This window comes from Peromyscus maniculatus, chromosome 5 (assembly GCF_049852395.1).
Source record: "Peromyscus maniculatus bairdii isolate BWxNUB_F1_BW_parent chromosome 5, HU_Pman_BW_mat_3.1, whole genome shotgun sequence".
NCBI lineage: Eukaryota > Metazoa > Chordata > Mammalia > Rodentia > Cricetidae > Peromyscus > Peromyscus maniculatus.
Genome location: NC_134856.1, coordinates 79,899,057 through 79,922,872, shown reverse-complemented (window position 1 = coordinate 79,922,872; position 23,816 = coordinate 79,899,057). Strand labels below are relative to the sequence as shown.

At 45.3% G+C, this 23,816-nt stretch overlaps 1 protein-coding gene across 7 annotated transcripts in view; it reads right to left on the bottom strand.

Annotated features, from left to right (window-relative positions):
- Positions 1-383: 383 nt before the first annotated feature.
- Fam107b (family with sequence similarity 107 member B) overlaps positions 384-23,816 on the bottom strand; it is a 70,005-nt gene continuing 46,572 nt past the window's right edge. For 6 of the 7 annotated variants that reach the window (XM_006985911.4, XM_006985912.4, XM_076572727.1 and 3 more), the window contains 3 exons: positions 10,517-10,700; positions 3,894-4,044; positions 384-3,036 (listed from right to left, as the gene is read on the bottom strand). In XM_006985911.4, the coding sequence (XP_006985973.1) occupies positions 2,920-3,036; positions 3,894-4,044; positions 10,517-10,700 (452 nt within the window). In that variant the 3' untranslated portion in view covers positions 384-2,919. Of the gene's footprint in view, positions 3,037-3,893; positions 4,045-10,516; positions 10,701-12,791; positions 12,921-23,816 lie in introns of those variants that run through there. The other variant, XM_076572726.1, reaches the window with a different exon arrangement.

The window sequence follows — 23,816 nt, the reverse complement described above, 5'->3', positions numbered from 1 at the left end:
CAATTCACTTCTTTGAGGGTAGTGTTCATGCAATTGAGTAAGGAAAAAAAAAAAACGAGAAAAAGCAGAATTACTGAAAATTTTACTATTCACAAGCATTGAAAATCTGGCCCTTCCAAAAATACATCTTCCACTGTCTTACTGAGCTTCTTCAAATCTGACTATTGTGACCTGAAGGACACAGGGGCAATAATGTCGTCTACTTTATGCAAAAGCAACATTTAGAGCAACTGATATCTTCAGATGAAATTATCTCCCATGCAAGTTTCAGACTCAAAGACATATCTGATGTCAGAGAGAAGTCACCCTCTGAACCGAACAACACTCCCCTCACCCCCAGGTCTACACATCCATCCACCTCAAACAATGAGACAAACATGCTGTGTGGTCCAAGCATTGGTGGTTTTTATTAAGAATAACTTTGGTTCTAAGAATTCCACCCTCGATTCTGTAATACTTTCCATTAAAAAAACAATTATACAAGAGCAAATACAAAAAATATTAAATTATGAAAACAAATCCATTAAGGCTCCCTTTATATATATTATGTACACTCAAACAGGTCGAGATTCTCAGAGTAGAAGAATAAAGTCAACTGTTATAGCTTAGAAAGCAAAACTACTTTACTAGCAGGAGACTACAAAACACAGATCTAGTTTAAGAAAACTACAGAGTGGAAAAATGGAGCCTTTTGCTTCCCCTAAAAGTGGCTCAAAGCACAACACTGCCCATGTTGACAAGTCCTCGGGGTTTAGACCATACAGTGTTAGAAGCAAAGAAAGAATGATGGCATCTTAAAATGCAGGCTCCTAAAAGCCTCACTTCCTATATGTTCCGGGACCCAGCAGAAGCCATCACTTCGTGCTATTTACAAGTCCTCTTTTGGCCAGAACGGGTAGCACTAACCACCAAGGAAAATCACGGGTCTGAGTGCAACCAGGAAGGAAATACATTTGTAGGTAACTTTTCCCCAGTGGTGTACGAGTCTTAGGAATGGAATCAGCCCTGTTCCTAAGGAGCTGGTGACGGCCCTCAAAACCCCTGTCAAGCAGTGGAACTGTTTCCAGGATACACATCTCAAGAGCTAACTTCCAGTTAGATAAAAAGGTATGAGCCAGTCCCAGATCTTCACTCTAACACCTGACATCATTACTCCATACACGCAGAGAAAGAAGAATCAATGTGCATCGGAGATGCTTATTTCCAACAATCAGGAATGAACTTTCTTTTCTCAAGAAGAAGGGAGATGACAAAGTTGTCACCATTCCAGTCTTGAAAGGCAAATAATTTTATCTTCAGCATCTCTTATTTTATGTAGATCACACTTGCTGATAAGACCTAGAATCCATTTCCGCTGTAATCAACTCTCACATTTCTCTATCTAGCAGTGAATTATCATCCATTTGCTTAATCAAACTTGGATGGAACATGGGCCTGTTAACTACCAAACTGAAGTGTCCCCAGTGAAAGCTACTATCTAGTGTGCTAATCAAGGATTCCAAAGCACTAGATCCAGCATTCTATGCATCATGAAAGGAAATAGAAGTCTTCAGTGTAGAAATTACTGGTTAAATCATCTCTATGGAGAAGTACTAAATACAAAAAAAAAATTCCTCCCATGCCTGCAGTATAAAATATATTTTGCATGAGAACTTTCATATTATTTGTAGCTTAGGTGTCTCTTTGAACAGCATGCTAGTTAGCATGAGGAAACTGAGCAGCTCTGCCCGGCACCTCAGCTTTTCCTGAGAGATGCAACACAGTAGTCAAGACCATCCTTACCAACAGCATCATGCTGAGAGCGCGCCAAAAGAGCTGTTCTTCAGAAGAAACAAAAGGGGAAAGAAACACGTGATCATTCACAAGAAATGTTTAAAGCTAAGAATCGCAGATACTCAAAATGTAAAAAATATAAAGTCTCCCACTAAAGCCTCCTAGAAATGAATCTCTATTTGCATCACATACAGTATCTAATGGCCTCATGGCTCAGTAATCATGGATGCCCCTCTACACTGCTCTCAGGCAACTCAAAAGATCTGGCCTCTCTGTGGGACACAGAAGCTGAGTTACACAGAAGCTGAGTTAGTCCTCCAAAGAACTAAGGAATTGCTTCATCTAAAAAGATAGTTGAGCAAGAAATGACAATTAAAACTGAACAGGAAGCCTCTGGTCATCAAAACAAGAGGAGTAGACATGATGTACCTTCTTGGAAGTGGAAAGGAGCATGTGGCATGTCATTCTGCGAACCTGGAGAAATTAGAGTAAGCTCAATGGGTGGTGACATGGTAAAACCTCTTATCTTTTCTGAATTTCAGTGTCAACCAAGGTAACAGGTATGGTTAAACATAAATGTGACACACTAACATCTTCCATTCTTAATTTGTAATGTGAGGGGAAATATACATTAAAGAAGAACATTCCGGGTTCTCAAAACGAAATACAAATACTGCATGTAACAGATGAAATGCATTTTGATACAATCAAAATGATCTAACAGCTAACCAAAGGATTCCACACCATTTCTTTAGTTTTTAAAGGAACAGGGCTCCGTGTCCCACTACACTTGAAAGGGAAGAAAAGCTGAGTGGCGCAACCCTCCCGCGACATTCCAGTGTCCACTCCCTGGTTCTCTTGGCTTGTTTTGTGTTTTGCTTTGTCTAAAGTCTCTAAACACAGGTCCATGATAACTTGTGTGCTGGTCAATGTCTTTCATTTGGCGAATGGGGATTGCAACCGTCAAAGACGAGTCATCTAGCATGATATGATGGTAAATCAAACCCAATCCTTTTTAATAGTCAGAATTCTCGGCGATCTGGATTCTCTTCCCCAGGACATTGGCCCAAGATGAGCGCTGCCGAGGTCCCTAGCCATGCTCCTCCAGCGACGGTGGGGACACGCCAGGTCACAGGCAGCTCGGGCCTAGGACTCCTGGGCCTGGGCCACCTCCTGGCCTGTTCTCCTGAGATTGCCCTTCACCTTCACGAATTCCGGGGCGTTTTCTTGCTCTTCTTGTAATTTTTGCTTCTCAAGTTCAAGCTAAACGGATTTCAAAAACAAGAAAATTATTTATGTACTGGGAGGCTTTTTAAAAGAATCCCAACTTTCAGAAAAAGGTATATGTGTAACTTTAGGAATGTTCATCTGTGCAGAAGCATGAACCCAATGCTTGCTGCCACAAACCACACCAAGAGGTGACAAGAATAAAAAGAACATCCTAGGCTCAGTATCCAATTGCTCTGGAGTCTTTCTCAGAGAAATCACATTAAATTGGACCAACACTTTGAGTCCAGAGAGACTTCTTCAACTTTTCTGGTGCACGTATATGCATTTGTGTGTGTCTCTGTGTGTGGTGTGGCGTGCATGCCTGTGTGCATGTATGTTCACAAGAGCATGTGTGTGCAGGTCTGTGAAAGGCTGAGGTTGACCTGGACAGTCTTCTTCAATCACTAGCCACCATATTCTTTTGAGGCAGGATCTCTCAGTTGAACCCAGAGCTGGTCAACATGACTAGTCTCCCTAGCTAGCTTGGTCTAGGACCCCTTTTCTACTTTCAAGTCTTGGAATGACAGGCTGGTTGCCACAACACATCCTCCCCACATTTACACAGATTCTGGGGATCTGAATTCAGGTCCTGGTGCTAGCCAATGCTTTAGCTCCCGAACATTCTTCCCAGCCCCCCGGACTGGGGACTGGCTCTGGCCTCTAGCACCTCTTTTAGGTCCCGAACAGAACCTGAGTGTCTGCCTTGGAAAGGATGTATGCCTTCCACTGGATTTGCTTCTTGCTTTTCCCTCAGGGTACACGCATGCACATCTGGCCTGCTGGAATTCGGCTTGCCCGGCATCCAGCAACCTCACGTCTCAGAGCTAGACTGCTTCTCACCCCAGCCCTACCTGCTCCAACTTCTGCTGCCGCTTTAGTAGTTCTATTTCCAGGTCGGATTTCTTCTTCTGTGCTTCCTCTTTCTTCTGCTTTATTACCTGGTCTCGTTTCCTCTTCTCCATCACCTTCTGCAACTCTGGTTTATTCTGAGGGGCCAGACCCCTGCAAGAAAAGAAAATTTAAAAAAAAAAAGTTAGCTTAATGGAAGTATCTTTCAGGAGAAGAAAGGTAACCGAAGGTATCAGCTGATGGACAAGGAATTAGCCAGACTGGAGTATCTACTGCTAAGCCAAACGGTTCTTCAACAGTACTCAGACACTTGCCAGCATGGAAGAGAAGCCAAAAGCCTCTTCCAAAGAGTTCATAAAGTCCATGAACTCAATAAAAACACACTAAGCACCTACTGTGTACAAGACACTTGGCTTGCAAAGAAGGCCAGGATGAGTGGGGAAGGCAGGCAGCAGCATGTTCATACAGTGGGTGGGGTAGATCCTCACAAGAGAGGTGAAGATGCCCAGACATGAGCTGAGTCCACCTGAAGTCGTAAGTTGCAGCCTTTAGTCTCATGTGCTGAACACAGCTTAGGCACAGGCCATTCTCAAAAAATGGCTGAGAAAATCTCCTACCTTTCATTTTCCAGATCTAAGGGGCTCTTGTGCCTTTAAAAGGTCCATCCAAGGCTAGGCTATTCCTGAAGGACAGAGGCAGTGGAGCACACTCCTTCCTATCTACCAGCCAGCTATCATGGCGTACCATTGTTATGTGCTTTATGATAGAAACAAGAGGTCAGACTTCAGGGAAACTCGACATTCCTGAGAAAGAAACTAGGTGGCCATTTCTTCAAATGGGGAAAACCAAAGCACAAACAGACCATCCCCTGATGAAATGCTTGGGGCAAGCTAACAGTAAGACCCCATCAACATGTTCTCAAGTGGCATTTATAAATTGCATGCCAGCTAATCCACCTTCTCTTTCCTTTAGGATTTACTCACCAGCCCCAGCTCTCTAGATGAACCTGCCTACCTCTTCCTTATGTCTTCCTTATTTACTCCACTGACCCATAAATAATCTCTACGTGATATTAAAATGTATTATGTACATTTCAAATAAAAATGCAACACCAGAGAAGGAAAAGCACTCTGCATCAGAGGCAGAACAGGTGTGTGCTAGTGCATGTACACACTCATGCTCTGCTCACACACACATGACTGCATAGTGATCAACTTTTCCACACGGCACACTGAACCCAAGGTACACAGGGGGCCTACACCCTCCTGCTGCTGCCTACCTGGCCTGGCTGCTGACTGCTGGTCTCCCTGTGGGGACCGTGGTCTCTACAGATTCTGTCAACTTATACTGATTTATCAACTGGTATTTTGCTGAACACCTTTTAAAGAATGATTTCCAAAATGTAGCTCTGGTTATTTAAAAAAAAAAAAATCAACAACATAGGAAACTCATACAGACTTTAATTTTCTGAGTAAAGGTTCCATTTCCATGGCACCCTGTGTACAGTTTTCTTCCTGTTCATTCTTGGCAATTGTGAAATAAACCATAAAACCATAAAAGTAATCTCCCTCCTTTCATTAGAACTTACAACAATTTTCTTCTACCAACACCTGCTAGTGAAAACCGGGAAAGAAGAGATACGTGTGCCATTTTCACAGTGTATCCTTCATTACCAGAGGTGGAATGTGCTAAATCCTCATTCTCTAAACACAGCCACACAAGCCACGACAAACCACTCTGTATTTCACACTTCCTAGAAAATTACACACACACACACACACACACACACACACACACACACACACACACACGATTCTGGCATCTCTCCTACCTAGATTTTTTTTAATCACAATAAAAATTTCAAAGTTGTTTAGAGAGATTACTTTTATGGTTTATTTCACAATTGCCAAGAATGAACAGGAACAAAACTGCACACAGGGTGTCAAGGAAATTAAATCTTTAATCAGAAAATTAAAGTGTGTCTGAGTTCTAAGTATCACTGACCAGGTGGACATGATAGCTCACTGTAATCTCAGCACTCAGAAGGTTAGAGCAGGAGACTAGCCTGGGTTACAGAGCAAAATGCTGTCTCAAAAAAATCCAAAAGTACTACCATTAAGGAATAATGATTTAAGACGTTCTCAGCTTTGTGAATATATAAGGTCTCAATATGAAACTGTAGACGAAATTAAATTTTAGGATTAAGAATTTAGTTATATGAATAATTTAAATTTCAGACATCTCCCTATATTTCACTGGAAAAATTAACTTCAATTATTAATAAATTTTTCTGGGTTATACCAGAGTTGCTGAGCAAACTCTGATGTCTGACTCATTAAGCTGATATCCATTGCAACACAAGAATTAGCTTAACTATGTTAAGTATTCATTTTTCTCCTCAACGATTTTACAGAATGGAGATGGTAAGATAAAATATTCAGCAATAGAAAATATTGAAAAAATGGTCCTTCTGTGATAATAGTCAAGAAGTCATACATACTTAAATTCTACTCCAGTGTATCATTTAACTTTCTGTGTTGATGAGAAAATGAAGAACTGTCCATAGGCTTGCTAAATCCCCAGAACAGACTGCAGACTTGATGTCCCAAGACAGGAATGAGCCTTTCCAAAGTTTGTGAATAAACCCTTCACCCCTTGAAAGGAAATGGTGGGTTCTCCTCATAAGCTCTAACATCTCCATTAACAAGTATGTCCAACCCAGTCATCACTGACCGGTGATCAAGTCATGGTGGCCAAGTCTGCCTAGGACCAAGCAATTCCCAAAGGACAACCTATGACTATTACAGTGAACAGAGCTCATTGTTCAGTTATATGCAGGTGTGTGTAAGTGTGTTCTCAAGCACACGTGCATGTGGATAAGCACATGTGAGGGCAGGTGCCCAAGGAGAACTGAGGTACAAGATCCCTGGAGCTGGAATTACAAACAGTTGTGCACCGCCTGACAGGGGAGCAGAGGTCCAAATGTAGGGCCTCTGGCAGAGCAGCAAGGGCTCTTGACTGCCAGATCTCCAGCCCCGAGCACAGGCAATTTGTAAAATTCAGATTAGTATTTCATACCAAAAGGTCATGAAATATATCAATTCTCATAGAATTAAAAGTTGAATGCATATCCCAAACTCCCTCCCCTTTAAGCAAACTGCAGAGGCATCATTTATATTGTATACTTGTGGTAAGTATTGTAGTTTGAATTTGAAATCCCCAGCCCACTCTCAGGATCGAGTTAAATCCTACACTTATTTCATTCCTATTATGTGATGTTGAGATTAAAAAATTTCAAATGCTGATTATGAAGACATTGAGCAAGCTTTTGCATCAATGGATACTGAGAAGGGAGATTAAATGACAGTGATTTCATCTGTAAGTACATAATATAGTTGCAACAGTTTAAGCCATCAAGCTTATGATGCTTTTTTTGGGGGGGTGGGGGGGTTGAGACAGGGTTTCCCTGTGTAGCTTTGCACCTTTCCTGGAACTCACTTTGTAGACCAGGCTGGCCTCGAACTCACAGAGATCTGCCTGCCTCTGCCTCCTGAGTGCTGGGATTGAAGGCATGCACCACCAACACCTGGCCAAGCTTATGATACTTTATTACCAAGGCAACAAACTAATACATATAAATTATTTTAACTTTAATTTAAAAATGGGAATTGGGAGGCTTAAAAATTATTACATATACTTGTTTTTTTGCGTATGTGTGCATATGCCCGTGTGTGTGTGTGTGTGTGTGTGTGTGTGTGTGTGTGTGTGTGTGTGTTCACACACATACCACAGTATGCATGTGGAGGTCAAAGAACAACTTGCTGGACTCACCTTTCTCCTACTATGTGCGTGTATCAAGGACTAAACTTGGGTCATCAGGCTTGGCAGCAAGCACCTTTACCCATCAAGCCAGCTCACTGGCCCTGTGAGGCATTTTTAAGGCAGTTCTCCACCCCAAGGACAGCCTCCCTAGCAGAGCTGCTGACACCTGCCCCGGGAGTTCTCTGTAAGCATCTCTCTCCTTCTAGGTCATGGGATCGTGACTTCGTTGGTTTGGGCACCAGCCCAAGTGAGGGTGCTGCTGGTTGGGTGTTAATGGTCCTGAACACAAGTCTGAACATTTTTCATAAATGCTTAGCTCCTGCCTGCCTTGATACACAACACAAAAAAGAAATCATGGATTGAGTCTTTGGTCTTCACATGGCCAGAGCAAAACCAGGTCCGGCGATATCTAAAACAGATCACAGGATCTGAAGCAACCCTGCCTGGAAAAAGATGCCTGCATTTTGCTGGGGAAATGGTCTGCTGAATGGGCTCCAAACTGAGGGGCTGCTTTCTGTAGGCTCCTGTTCTGACTGTTCTGCTCTTGGACCTCCATCCATTCCAAAAACTGGTTGGGGAGGAGCTACCCTGTTAAACTCTACGAAGCATTTTAGCTGAAAAGTTAATGAAATTTGTGAAAAAGAAGAATAAGGCAAAAGTCAATCCTAATCTTACTGAATGTACATTTTCTAGATTACAGGCTACAAAGTACTCTGCCAAAGTATTTATTAGCAGCCTGGGTCATACTGATGCCAAACATAGGACTTAGAACAACCAGAAACCTTTCTCCCCTCTTAAACATTATTCTTTATTGATTGTTTGGGAATTTGATACCATGCAGCCCAAATCAAGCTCACCTCCCAGTCCCTCCATATCAGCCCTCATCTCTGCAGCATGCCCCCCCAAAAATTAATTAAAAACAAATAAGCAAACAAACCATCTCCCTCCTCTGTCTTTCCAACACCTCTTCACTCATCCCAGTGGCATTGGGAGCTGCCGTGTGTCATACAGTACACCCTTTTGTCCACTTAGCCCCACCCACAAATGTTCATTGCAATGAGTCATTGGTCTGGTTCAAGTCCCCTGGCACACCATTATCACTGGACCTACACTGAAACTCCTCTCAGATATCCTGCAGCTATCATTCCACAGAACCAGTCCCTTCATGTGCTCCAGCAGGTCCTAGATGAGGTGGATGTTAGGGTGGACCAACCCAAGGTCCAGGATGTGGGTCTAGGTGGTATCTGAGCTGGTCAATCTGGGCCATTGGAACCGCCTCCTCAGGTGAGGGGCAGAGCCAGCTCTCCTAGGCCCAGGCTATCACAGCCAGCTCTCTCATGCCCACGGTAAGGGGTGGGGTCATCTCCCCCAAGTGTGTGTGGGGGGGCAGCTCTCCAACGGAGGGCAGGGCCAGTTCTTTTGCTGCAGTGTCTAAGAGGGGCAAGATCAGCTATCCTAGGGCAGTGATAGGCAGGGTGGCTAAGCACGGCCCTCGGATTTCAACATCCATGGTTCCTATGATTGTAATAGGCTGCCTTGGCAGCAGCTCAGGCCTGGACATAACCATGACCCCAGTGGCAGCACAAGCCACCCAGATCAGTATGGCCCCAGCGGCAGCAAGGCCCTAGGACACCAACATGGTCTCAGGGGATAGATTCATGGCTGTTTATAGAAATTAAGACAATACTATAAGTTAGAAAAAGAAGTGAGCAAATGAGAGGAACCAGGCAATTAATACAAATCAAACATGAGAGGCTTGACCTTTGCATAGCTACACATTTTAATCCCCCAAATTAGCCCATGTCTAACTTGCTTTGAGCACCTTTCTTTGGAGTCAGCTGTAGATCTTTTCATGAAGGCTTAGCAAAGAGTGTTAGGGGATGAGTAACCCACAATCTCACAAATCTGAAAACAATCCTATGTAAAACTTACTCATTCTTCAATAAAGTGATCATGTATCATTAACTGTCTCTATGGACTGGTCTGTTCTAACATCACTTAAAAAGCAGAGGACCGGGACTGGAAAGATGACTCAGTGCGTAGAATGATTGCTGTGTAGGCATAAGTACTTGAGTTTGAATTCCCCAGAACTCACAATTAAAAAAAAGAAAAAAGAAAATCCTAGCCACAATAGCAAGTGCCTGTAATCCCAGGACTAGGGTGTAGAGACAGAGGGTTCTGAGAGCTTGCTGGCCAGCCGGTCTGATTAACCAGAAAGCTCCAAATTGAGTGAGACACCCTGTTTAAAATGAAAAAAGGTGTGATAGCCCCAATGTCAACCTCACCTCGACACATGCCTTCCCACACACTATACGTAACATGCAATAGTAAGTTAACAGATAGCAGGGACCCAGGCCCAGAAATAAATAGGAGTGCTCCTTGAAATATGCATACATTGCTGGGCAGTGGTGGCACAAGCCTTTAGTCCCAGCACTCAGGAGGCAGAGCCAGGCGGATCTCTATGAGTTCGAGGCCAGCCTGGGCTACAGTGCGAGTTCCAGGACAGGCTCCAAAGCTACACAGAGAAACCCTGTCTCAAAAAAAAAAAAGAAAAAAAAAAGAAAGAAAAAATAAAAAATATGCATACATTTGGAAAGAGACAATGTAAAACCCTGCCAGTGGCAGCCACACCTGCAGGAACTTCATGGGGAGACAGCCTGGCTCTGGGATGCTCATTAAAAGGATGCCATCAATATGGCAGACAAGCAAAAAATCCCTTGAAGCCTTTGTAAACACAATTAAAACAAAACCTGGTTACCTTAAAAATTCCTGAAGGAAAAAAATGTTCAAGAAACTGCCATACCTTTTTTGATTCATAAGGAGCTCTCTGTGGAGGTCTTGATGGTTCCGGGATGTTTTGACAGGGTTGATTAGCTTCTGGGGCTTAATTAGTTCAGGATTGTCGTCTTCTATGTAGTCTGGCTCAGCCATGATGTTTTTAGGAATGAGACAGGAGTCTTTGGGATCAGTGTCCTCAAGTGGGCTATCTGAAACACAAAGAGAAGGTCCATTTATTTGCAGGCTTTTCTGTCAACACTTCCTTCACTGATGCTGAGGCCCTAAGAGCTGTGCCTGGACTGTCACACTAGGGCATGCTGTTGTCCTCCGGTATCTACTTCAGGGACATCATCAATTAATCCTCCTAAGGATTAGAAAGCAACAGGGCAAAGCAAGAGCCCCAATCTCACTGCTGTCCATGCCAATCACACCCCGAGTTCCAGTCACATAGGACACTTCCTGCCACCACATCTCAAAGGCAAGCTCACAAGAAACCCTTGGGTACCATCTCTTTCCTCAACCTCAGCAAATGAATCCGCACTACCCGAGACTGCATGGAGACAAAACTTCCAGCACTCACAAGAGTAACAGGTGGCCTGTTCCCTTCCATCCACTCATCGATTCTCAGGGCTAGAACTGAGAGAGAGCGAAGGAAGGGAAGGTCGGTGACCTTGCAGCAAGATCCCTTTGGGGACATCAAGAGAATGTCTCCAGAATATAGCAGAACAGCGTGCTAACACACTTGGCCTGGGACTTCCTCCCTGGCTCTCTCCAGGTCTTTCTGGAACCATCAACTCTATGGCTCCCATGTTTGCGCCCCTTCGTGGAGAGACTCCCAGAGAGCCAGGCGTCTGTCTCCTTTCTTAGGACCTGTGTCTAACTAGGCTGTGTGCAACACGTAGTAGATGCCTATGAATGTGACTACTATTTCATGACAGAGGAAAAACCCCACTGGGGGCTGGAGCAAGAGCACCAGGACCGGCTGCATGGCAGAAGCCAGGCACGGGCTGGTGCTAGTGAATGGCTGCCATGCATGCCAAGATGCCTTCCTTGGTGCTGACCCCATCCCTGCTCCCTGCCCTCAGAACAAACCAGAGGAAGACTTCTTAATATTTAACAGGAGGTTTGAACTTGCCTGTCTCAGTTCAGTGACTTTGAGTTTCAACCTCAGAATCAGTTAAGGACCTGACCACAAAGGAGTATTCCAACCTTCCCTTCTCTGGAAAGTCCACAGTTATGACTACTAACTCTGTTTACTTCCTCACTTACTAGATGGGTCAGAGAACAGGGGAATGTGTGGGAGGAAGAGCCACACCTAAATGGTTCATATCCAGCACTGCCACCTTCCTGATACACACACACCACAACACACATCCAGACAGAGGGTAATGTAGGTTTCTGTCCATTCTCTGCAAGGGCAAGGACCACCTCTCCCCCAGCTCTAACCCGGGCCCCTCCAGATATGTGGAAGATGTTGAATGAACATTGAATATATGAGATCTGCACAAAGAAGAGTGAGAAGAGTTCCTCCATGAACAAGCTTTTAGACCAGTGCCAGCTTCTACCTCTACTTCTGCCCATGGGAGCCACCCACCACAGATGGTTAAGGGAGGAGTGGGGCTAAGCGGAGATGGAGGAGGAGGAGAGCAGGGCCTCCGTCCGTAGACTCCAGCGTAGACACAGGGGAAGAGCAAACGTGTATGCAGCAACAATCAAAGCAGGAGTCTGAGATTCAGAGCTATCGGTGATGTCTCCCTGAACTGTCACCAAATGGTGCTGGATACTTCCTATCATAGAAGCCGAAACGAGGCAAAGTGACAGCCAGCAACTACCAGCACCTCAGGAATAGCAGGTGCAGGTGCAGGGCCACATCTGATTCCAGCGTCGACCCTAGAAACAAAAGACTCAGACTCTCCAACAATCAGAGAAGCAGAACTTACTAGCAGGCTGGTGCTTATATTGCTAGGGGCGCAAGGCTAAAAGCAAATGCAAGTCCACTGCTCTCACAACCTAGGTTTGCCAAACGGCAACACATGTTTGTCTACAGCAACTGCTGTAAAAAAGATTCAAAATTAACATGAAAATAAACATACTAGACACCCAAAGAATAAGTCAATGAAAAATTTCAACTGTAGCTGCATCATTTTAAATATTTGAGGTAACACTGCATGTAATATTAAGGCTCAAAGCTACCAAATGAGGAAAACATAAAATAGAACCCACACATTCCCTAGACACTGATAATATCGATATTTCAACCGAGAAGCCCTGCAATCATAACCAAGAAGAGAAACGCAAACCTTGTATGTAGGGAGTGAGGGAGCCCATCATAACCAGCCTGACTTCAACACTGCTGCTCCTGGGCAAAACGTGACCCTTTGCTTGAAATCTCAAATGCACAAGGCACAGCTCTACATTCCTGACAGTCTAAAAGAGCCCAGAGAAGATTCATTCTAGTTAATCAGTAGACAAAGCAGGCCACCTGCTTCCATAAAAGGACCTGCTTCTCTACTCCAAGCCATGACATCCATTCAACACAGGAGTGACTCCACGGGTCAAAGTTACAGAGGGAGGGAGGGCTGGGAGCATATTGAAAGCAGATAAGGAAAGAATAGGGTGGCCCTCAACTCCAGGTGAGAGGAGACTCGGGCCAGGATGCTGGAGCACCAAGTAGGTGGCCAGCGCAAGTGTTTATGACTTCTCTTTTAGACTTCAGCTTCTTGGAAGACCTCCTCCATGACAGTAACAGTGGGTGAGATGTTAAGTGGGGTCTCCTACTAGACAGACAAGAGCCTGGGGCGGTGGGGTGGAGCTCCATGAGTTCTTCTCAAACCGTAGCAAACACTGTCTTTAATTTTCTCTGACTTGGAGTAGTGGAGTGGGCATAGGAGCCCCAAGCACCATGTATAGACTCTGAGCCTTCTGTGGCCCAGGCAGTAGGCGTGTGCAATGCTCCTCCTGCAAACTGCTGTAAAGGGATTTGGAAAAGGGGGTGAACTGGCCTGGTGCAGCTTCTCCCTGTACCCTCATGGCTGTCCCACAGGGTGGCTGGCGCAGGAGCTGGGGACTAGATAGGGTCCCTTGGCTTTCCGCCTGGGTCCACAACAAGGGCCAAGACGCAGCCATGTCTATGGCTCTCCTACCTGCCTCTTTCCTCTGTCAGCCATCCTGTTCACAGTTCCCCATGCCCGACAACAGAATTCTGACCCTATGGCAATGTGTCTGTCTCACAGGGCCCGTGCTCTGACTGAACCAGCATAAACCAATAGACTACATCATCACTCTCCTTGGCCTTCCTGTACCAGGAGGCCTTGGCCATTTCTGCTCCCTCTAGCAGGCACGATGGTCCTTTTCTATTCCATCCACCAGGCCTCACACCAAGCCAAATCTCACTCATCCTCTCAGATGTAGATACATGTCAAGTCTTCCAGGAAGCTTTTCCTAACTTCCTGACTGTAATTAAACTCTGGCCTCCAACAACTATGGAATCATCTTTCCTCCCTCTTTCTAGTATGCATCAATTGTGTGTTTCAGAAATGTCTACATGTAACTTTTCATCCCTTTATTGCAAAGACTATAGCTCTTCACACTCTTCAGACACCTTGAATTTGTTCTATGGATAGGACTTAAAAGTGACCAAGTTGGGGTAAGCTACCAGTAGAGGGAGCCCAAGAGCTATTTGACTTCCTTGGCCTCTTGGAACTGTGCTCAAAGTAGGGAAGGGAGGCCAGGTGGGGGTTTTCACTGGGCATCAAACAACCAAGAAGGCTGAGAGTAAAGATGCGATAGAAAAGTCTAGAAGTAAAGGGGGTACTATCCTTATATGAAGTATCTCTTCTAGAAATTAACACAAGATCGTCTCCTCATACTGATGTCAGTGGCCAGTAGTAACCGGACCATAGCGTCTGTTTTTTTTTTATGTTGTTGTTACTGCTCTTCTGTCTATCAAATATCAAGTCAAGGAAAGAAAAATCAGTGCTGGCTCAACTAAGGAGAAATACCATGGGTTGAGCTCTTAGATGAGGCTTAATTTCCTTGACTTCAATTGCCTATCTTCGAAAATGAATGAAATAATGTGAAAGTAACCTGTTATTACCTAGGCACCCTCTTTAATCTCTGCCATGAATAAATAGGAGCTATTACTAGCCAAGCTATAGCCAACACCATTACCTATTTTATCCAGAGGTGTGAGTAACTCATTTCTTTTGGCCAAATTTTCTTCCAAACCATGAATTCAAATTAATAATGCAGTTTTCCTCGCTGGTAACATTCAGTGAGTATGTGTAGATACATATACCTGTTCATGCTATGTTTGAGTGTGTGTGCATGACATTTGTGTGGAGAGGACAGAGGACAACCTCAGAGGTCATTCCTCGGGAGCTCTTCACCTTGTTTGGACACAGGGTCTCTCACCCGGGATTCACCAATCAGGCGAGGCTGACAGGCAAAGGAGCCCCAGGGTTTGCCCTGTCTGCCTGCCCACTGCGGGGGTTACTTATGCACACCACTACAGCCGACATTTTATAAGTGTGCTTGGGATCACACTCGGGTTCTCGTGCTTGACAATAAGCATTTTTAACTATCAAGCGCTTTCTCCAGCCCAACATTCAGTAGCTCTAAGACCACCACGCTACAAACACAAGACCCTCCTGGCAAGTGTTGAAAGGTCCACCTATCACACCACCGAGGTACTACACTGCGGCCTGATGACTCCAGACAGTGTCTTCCGAGTTAAATCATGATTCCCACTAAAAACCTTCCTCATGGAGCTAAGAGAACAAGCACTTAATGTGGCTGTCACTACCAGGCCATTCTGGTTCCATCTTTGCACGTCTGTACACAAAACAGAGAAAATGCATGGTTGAAAATTAGAATTTACAGATTATGGCAATTTTCATTTGCCTAAATATAAGAAAAAATGATTCTATCTGGAAGCCTTAAGAGTCGAATCTTGGTTTAAAGAGTTACCTGTTTTGTGGCAATGCATATACCAGATGCATGCTCACATACAGCAGGGCACACCAGAGCCAATCAACACCAAGCAAGTGAACTTTTGAACTGCTACAGCTACTCTCGGAATGCTAAAAAGATCCAGAGGCATTCTTTCCGAGAATCTATTCCCCAAACTGGCCCTAGAAGATTCTGGCAAATGCTAGCAACTCTGAGAAATCCAAGATGCTTAAGGCTGTAGACTGGCAAACTTAGGCTTGGATCAGCCTGAAAACCAGAAGGTGCTTCTTGGATTCACAGCAGCCTCCTCCCTCTGCCCCCAGATTCCCAGACAGACAGGAAAATGAGTTAGTGCAAGACTCTCTCCCCAGTGGCACTGGCCTCATCTGCCAATGTCTTGAACAGCCTGGCCTTAAGGTGAACCTAAAAACTCAGTGTGGGACCAAGAGCCATTGTCTGATACCCAAAGGCATTTGACAAATGCTTGGAGGACCTTTGGACACAAACTTGCTATGAGAATACTTGGGGAAGGACACCCCTCTGGGATTATCCCTGTAAACACAATAGTGTTACTTTCTCATATTCTGCCAAGCTCTACTACTGTTAGAGGAGACCCTAGCATTCCCAAGTGGCTCATTTAAAACAATGATGAAATCTTGACCAATTTGCTCCCAATATGCTGCTGTCCGAACACCACACAGTGACGTTCTTGGGAAAATGTCCAAACTCATTTTCTCATCAGTTTTTTTCACCCCCTCCCCGCAATGTATTTTTAAAGAGGCACATACTTTATATTTAGATGATGGGAAAAGCAGAAGGAGCAATGAAGAAAAGCAAGAAACACCCAGAAGTCAGAGCATGATATGCTGGACCAGTGTCAGAGCCAGTCAGATGGCGATGGTACAAAAAACTCCTGGGTGTACAATTATATGTACACAAGAGTCAAGCAGCTCCTTGTTATTTGATATCAAGACGATGTTATCTTAGGAGTGGCTGGTGGAGGGAAGACATCAGGCAGGGAGGGGGCATTCTGGGGTATGATGTTCCATGTGCTAATACCAGCTTTGGTTGCACAAGATGTTCACTCTGAAGATTCATCAGATGGCACTTTCTGGTGCATGCCCTTCTCTGTAGGCACAATAAACACATCTCAGCAATAGCTGTTAAGACTATCAACTAAAAATCACCTTGTTGTTTCAATGCTATATGCATTTGGCCTTGCCAACAGCAGAATATCTGAAAGAAGTTTTGGTGAGGGTGCAGTATTGGTGGTGTACCAGAAGCCAGAGGCCTTGAACCAGAGCAACAATTCATTACAATGAACACTTGCAAGTAAGGTAGTTTGGGCAAAAGGGTACACTACGTGACACATCACAGCTCCCAAGGCCACTATGGCAAACAAGTACGTGATAGAGAGGTGGGAAAGATGGAGGAGCAAAATGGTTTTTTGGGTTATTTTATTTTGTGGGGGGAGGCTACAAGGGTGGAGGATGGACACAGAAGGACTGGGAAATGAATAGGATTGGGGTAAGTGATGTGAAATTCAGGAAGAATCAATAAAAAAATTATGAAAAAAAAGAATTTGACCTTGTATCTCATTAGACATGCAAGTATATTAATCCTATGTCTAACCTTAACAGCATAAAATAGAGACATGCTAATACCACAATGCATTTTGGGACACTTTATTCTGCCTCTAGCCCAATAGCTGTCTACTTTACCCATTTTGCATAAGGTTCTATTGAATATTACACAAAACAGGCATTATAACATGTCCATCAATGTATGCAGACAGTGGTAAAGAGCTGGCTTGAGAATGGCAGTCCTGGACAGGCCCTTGCTTAGGTCATTCAGCAGTTACGTGATTTTGTTTAAATGGCTAACCTTGCATCTCAGCTTCCTTAACTGGAAATCAGAGCTAACATCCCAACAGCTGTGGACTACTCTAAGCATGAGAAGTAGGGATGTGGAATTCATCTACCACCCAACAGTACTCCTCCATGCACCAACACACTAGTTCAACAATCGACCTCTCCATTAATGGAAGTGCTAGAAAAATGGATGAAGACAGTATCCTTCAAGTCTGATGTAGAAACAAAAAGTTAATACTGATGAACCCAATCTTGGCTTCTGTTCATTTTTTTTTCCAATCTTGACCCAGAAGGGTGAAAGACAGGGCACAGAAAGGGAAAAAGTGGAGAGAAAAAGAAAATCCCTGATAGGCCAGGCACTAGATGGATCCCATGCCTGCCATGACCTGGGAAAACCCGAGAATTCCCCCAATCTCCTTGATTTGGTCTGATCTCTAACACTGAGTAGTCTTCCCTCTCCTTAGGATTTTTATTAATCTGCTGCATATAAGTAAAAGTCCTGAGCACAGGCCAATGCCATAAATATGAAAGGTCTTAGAGAAAAACAAGTGCACCCAGGGCAGGTTTGCAATTTATCTAATCTCCCACATATCTTATGGAACATGAATTAACCACCAGTTAGTGGAACTCAAAAAAAAAAAAAAAAAACACCAAAGCAGAAACAAGGGAGATCCTCACAGAGGCATTGTTTGTATAAAATATTCAAGGAAACCCTATGCAAAGGACACAAGCCAATAAGCAATGAGCCGTCAGCTACTGTAATAGTTTACACGTTCATCTACATTCCATGCCACTGACATCAGACAAAGCTTACTGGGCCTGTGTGTTTAATACGGAGTTCTGAGGTCACTGTGGATTTACACTACCATTTAACCACAAGTTATTCAAGTGTATACAGTGGCTACAGAAAAGTGAAGGGTGGAAGCAGAGGCTCAGAGAGATGGTGGGTCAGTGTGGTACCCAGACCCACTGTGGGATTCATCAGAAGATACCGATGCTGCCAACCAGTAAGCAAAAGTGTGGGTTGCTTCCCATGAACACTAGCGGGGAAAACAACTGTATTCCTTCTGCCTTCTAGCCACCCCACATCCAACACTGCCAAAAACAGGCCCTGTCTAAAGTTGATCAACTATGTGAGCAAAGCCAAAGCAAAAGATGGCAATTCCCGACCAAGCCAGTTTTGATAGGAAGTTGGATATTCCAACAACTTTAGAAAAGTCTGAAGACAAAATGCAAAGAGACGGATGAAAAGAAAAAGATAGCAGTGTTGGGTTGGGGTGTGGCTCAGAGGCAGGGAGCTTGCCCAAAAGAAGCTTTGGGGACCACAGGCAGTAGTACCTACCACACAAGAATAAATACACAAAAACTATGCACACACCAGGCTATGAGATGGTGTTTGGGAGGTGACTTAGATCCTTCAAGGGCAGAGTTTAGCATGCCCTCCGAGACTATAATATTACCCTGAATCTTTGAGTGGGCAACAGTGGGAGAAAATGTCCTTTGGCCTGGGGGGACAGTAGCACACCTATGCAAGTGCAGAGCGAGGTGACCAGACAGCAAGTTGGCGTGCAGAGGTGGAAACACACAGCACAGTAGGATGAAGACAGTGTGTAGTGGTATCTGCTCTGCCTGTGACCTTGGGCTATACGGCCCAAAGGAGGCGTGCTTCTTGCCATAGTATGTGATCTCTTAAAAGGAAAGGGAGAGGGGTCACGAGGTCTCTGCTCCCTGCTTCCTGCTTCCTGGTGTGATCGAACTGCCAGGTGGATTTGTTCCCGATCAGATTGGAGGACGACTTCATCTGTCTACTCTGTTCTGTATTCATAAGTGTGTTTCCTCAATTTATTCTAATAAATTTCCCTAATACTCCTTAAGCAGACCCACGTGGATTTCTCACATTAATAGCATGCCAGAGCCAAATACCCACAGCCTACTTAGTACAAACTGAGGCTCAGAAGCACAGACTGGGTTATCAACCTCAGGAATCCATTAGGGATTAGGCCAGCAAATGGCTGAGTCTGAGGACTCCAGAGAAATATCACCCAGGGTAGAGCCTTAGCAAGCATCCCCCTTCCCAACTGTCCTCTGAGGGCTGGTTGTGCCCCTTGGCCAATCAGATGCTCTTTCAGATGAAATGTACTGTGGAATGTGATCCACAAGGCAGCCAAAGACAGGAAATGGATCACTGCAGACAACAAATGCTGTTCTTCCTCCACTCAGTACCTTTGTACAAGTCCCCGTCCCCGCTCCCATCCCTGTCATTATCAAGCCTATGGCTTCCCTGTGGGTCGCTTTCTCCTCAGCATGTCTTCCAATGTGAAGCTGGTGTCCATTTGCTGCATTTGAAAGCCAGTCTTTGGGGTCTGCACCAAAGCTTTTTTCTTGCTTCATGGCCTTCAGTGACAATGGTGTCCAAGAACACGTCTAGAGCCTTAGGCCCCAGCCCACACTTGCATCTGAAGACACTGCAAACTCTCCCTTCAGCTACAGTGTGAGCCATTTCTAAGTAAGCCTGAGCACCATTGCCACCTTTCCTGCTTGACTCAAATTCCAACTGTGGACCTCAGCACCCACCTCAAGACCAACTGGGCAGCCAAACTTCATTCGTTCTTTATCTACAGCATACTAGACACCACCCAGGTGCAAGAATGAAAGGCCAGCCAGACCTCGCCCTACCGCAGCAGCCATCATCCAGACAAACACAGGCAACAGCTGCTCTCTACTGTGCACCATCCACACCTGCCTCCCATTAGTAGAAGCCATGCTGTGTTCTCCTAGCTTCCTTATTTCACACCTGTCTCAGACGAGGTCCTCTCAAAGCCTCCATGAAAGACCAATCTACCCTGGATTCTTTCCCACAAATGTATTTGGAAACCATCCTCTTACCATTGCCAGAATCCTCCTTCCTTCTTCCCCTCTGACCCCAAGTCTTGCAATCAGCTCCTCTCTGGGCTCCATCACTCCTGACCATCCTTCCAGCCCTTAGACAAATCCAATATGCCAACTTAATCAGATCAGAAGCCCACAAGGGAAGCATCACTGTCACCTTAGGAGAGAGTGTGCAGTTGCCTGGCCTCCCTTCTGGGTTTCCCATAGTCAGGTCCTCAGTCATCCTTCTGAATTTCTGGGTCCTGCTCTCCCATATCAACAGTGCACACAAATACACACAACACACACACACACATGTGCGTGCGCGCGCACGCGCACTTCCTCCCATTTCCCCACACACACACATATGAACCCTCCAGCACAATGAAAACTCCATACATCTGTGAAGACCTAGCCCAAAGCGTCCCTCTCCATGAACCACACAGTATTCCTAACGGGCTGTCTCCTTCTCATGGTGTGTAGGACACACTTGCTCCCACGGATTTAACATTTAGACTAAATCCCTCTGTCCTGAAAGCTAAGTCTTCATACCGTCTCGAGTGTGTCCCTGCAGGACGGATTCCAACGCCACAGCAGAAAGAGACCTCTGATTCACTTCCATCATCATCCCCTCCCTCTTCAAGCACAAGGCCGCTGGCCTATGCCACACAAAGCAGACGCAGTCACACTGTGACACCAGACCATCTATTAGAAACCTGGGGTTGCCAACTACTTGTGCCCTTGGTTGAGTCCCAGGAGACCTGCTGCATCTCTGGTCTTACTCCACATTGCTTTGCACAGCCCCACACAGCATGTCACACCAAGGGCTGTCTTAACAATGTGCTAATTGAATGAGGCACACGCTGAGGGATCAGAATATGCAATGGAGTCACCAACCTCACTCAGTTCCATTTCTGGCTATTCTTCCAGTCTCACTTCATGTCCCCATGGGACATTGTAAATACTTCTCTTAGGACCCTAAAATTAATTTTCAACTTTCTTATCCCTCCTAATAAGCTAGAAAAGGAGAGGCCTGACTCTTCCACATCCTTGTCCTCAGAAATAAGTCACACATTGTTCAACTGAATGCGACCAGGTACTGGTCACACCAAGCCTAGAAGGTGGGCCTTGGATTTGCAAAGAAGCTGAGAACCATGGAGGGCAGATCCACATAGCTTTGAGCAAGTTCCTTCTCTAATTTGATCTCAGGAGCTTGGCACAAGTTCTAGACAAGTTCTATTTGCTACAGATCTGAACGGGGAAACCAATGTCCATTTTCCCAAGCAACATCTTAAGCTTCCTCTTAAGACAGCTCAGTAAAATCCTGACTAATAGTCCATACACAGCACTGGGCTGGTGAGCTGGATCAGCAGAAAAAGCCCTTGCTGCCAAGCTTGAGGACCTCAGTCCAATACCCAGGATTCACATGAGGGAAGGACAGAACCAACTTCTTCATGCTGTCTTCTGACCACCAGAGGTATGCACTAGAACATGCAAGCAACCAACAAGGTTTTGGCCACCAAAAGATAACTCAGATTTGTGTCAGGTGCAAAATAAATATTTGTACCAGCATCAGTTCGTATAAATGTTCCCCTGAAATAATTAGTAGTTCATGAATATGCAGCACATTAATCTAACCAAGCCTCCAAGCAACTGAAATGCTAATTAATGATCCTGCTAATAATTGATTACCCTCTACTCACTGCCCTTAAAATTGCTTCAGAGTGATAAATCATACCTATCACGTAACGGCTGAGCAATGACCAGTGCACACTTTAGATTTAAGAGTTCCCTTTTCTCCTGCATAAAATGGTTTGAAGTCTGAAGTTCAAGGGCCCCCAGTCCCCCTGGTAAAGCATCTCTGGTCTAAGAGCGTCACCCAGCGGTAAAAGGCACAGGTTGTTCTCAGAGCAGTTGGCACTCTTCAAAGGAAAGCACTGGCGCTTACCCCATTTCTACAAGGAAAAGAAAATAACTTCTTTTTTTGAATTGCAATAAGGAAACTGGCAAGTAAATTCTAAAGCATAATTAGAAGAGAGGCATTCTTTGTCCAAGGTTATTCAGAGGCCTTAGTGAACCACCCTGGAGGAAGGACCACCTCTGGGGCCCTGTGAACAGGCCCACTGCAGGCGGGCTGACACTAGCCCATACTGCAGGCCGAAGGAAGTGACCACAGCCATGCTGGCTCCCAGCTGTGCTGTCTGTCCGGCTGTGCTGTCTGTCCGGCTGTGCTGTCTGTCCGGCTGTGCTGTCTGTCCGGCTGTGCTGTCTGGCTGGCTGTGCTGTCTGTCCGGCTGTGCTGTCTGTCCAGCTGTGCTGTCTGTCCGGCTGTGCTGTCTGGCTGTCTGTGCTGTCTGTCCGGCTGTGCTGTCTGTCCGGCTGTGCTGTCTGGCTGGCTGTGCTGTCTGTGCTCCACTACAGTTCTGTTACCTCAGTTTAAGAGCTCAGTACTGTCCTCTCCCCCCAAAAAGAATATTTGTAACATCCAACTCCATTCCAAGGTAGACTCTTTGATTCTACAAATTAAGAAGAGAAGAGGGAGGAGAAGGAGGAGGAGGAGGAGGAGGAGGAGGAGGAGGAGGAGGAGGAAGGCAACAGGACCTGTGAGATGGCTCTACAGGCAGAAGCAAGTAAGCCTGACCGCGCAGCCGAGTTCAATCCCCAGAGCCCACAGTGGAAGGAGAACCGACTCCTGGAAGCTGTCTCTGACCTCCACAAGAGTTCGTGCCATGTGCACACACACAGACCCAGACCCGCATGCCCCCACACGTAACAATAAATACGTTTTCTAGAAGGAATGACATCCCCCTCACTGGTTTGCCTGGTGAATCTCTACTGAAAACAATCCGAGTGCTGGGCTGTAACTCAGTGGAAGGCCCTTGTCTGACATGCATGAGGCCTTGGGTTTGATCTCCATCACTGGAAACCAAACAAATGAATAAGCAAAATTTAACTGTACAAAGGAGGCTGAGCCAGAGGACCCTGAGGTCCTTTGGGAGTTAAACATCTTGATAAAAGAGGAGCTGAGCTCACCCGTGGACCTCCATCCTGAGTGATGGACCTGGCTTAGGATGACCAAGGGCTGCAGAGTATAGGACACCAAAAAGAGGGGGTTCCCTCAGATTCCAGAGGCCCCAGGTGGGCCTCCACTCTGCTCAGCTTGCTCTCTAGAACCCCCTCCTACAGACCCACACTGAGCAGGCCTTCTGACCCGGCTTCGGCTTCCCTCACCTATCTGCCCTCCCCCCATGTCATCTGGAAGAGTCAAGCGGGGCTAGAGAGGAACACAGGAAACAAAGAGCAGGCCACACTTTATTAAACCAAACTCCATATCCAGGGCCTCCTAAATATGAGACTGGAAACAGTTTTAAAAGCAAAGATACTTGGGCCTAGAGAGATAGCTCAGCGGTTTCCAACAGGTACTGTTCTTCCTGAGGACCCAAGTTCCATTTCCAACATCCACACTGAATGGCTCACAACCACCTGTAACTCAAGCTCCAGGGGCATCTGATGCCCTCTTCTGGCCTCTGTGGGCACTGTACTCATGTACACATACATGCATACAATACACTCATACACATAGATAAATAATCAAATAAATCATCAAAAATGACAGTTCCTATGAACATATCATCT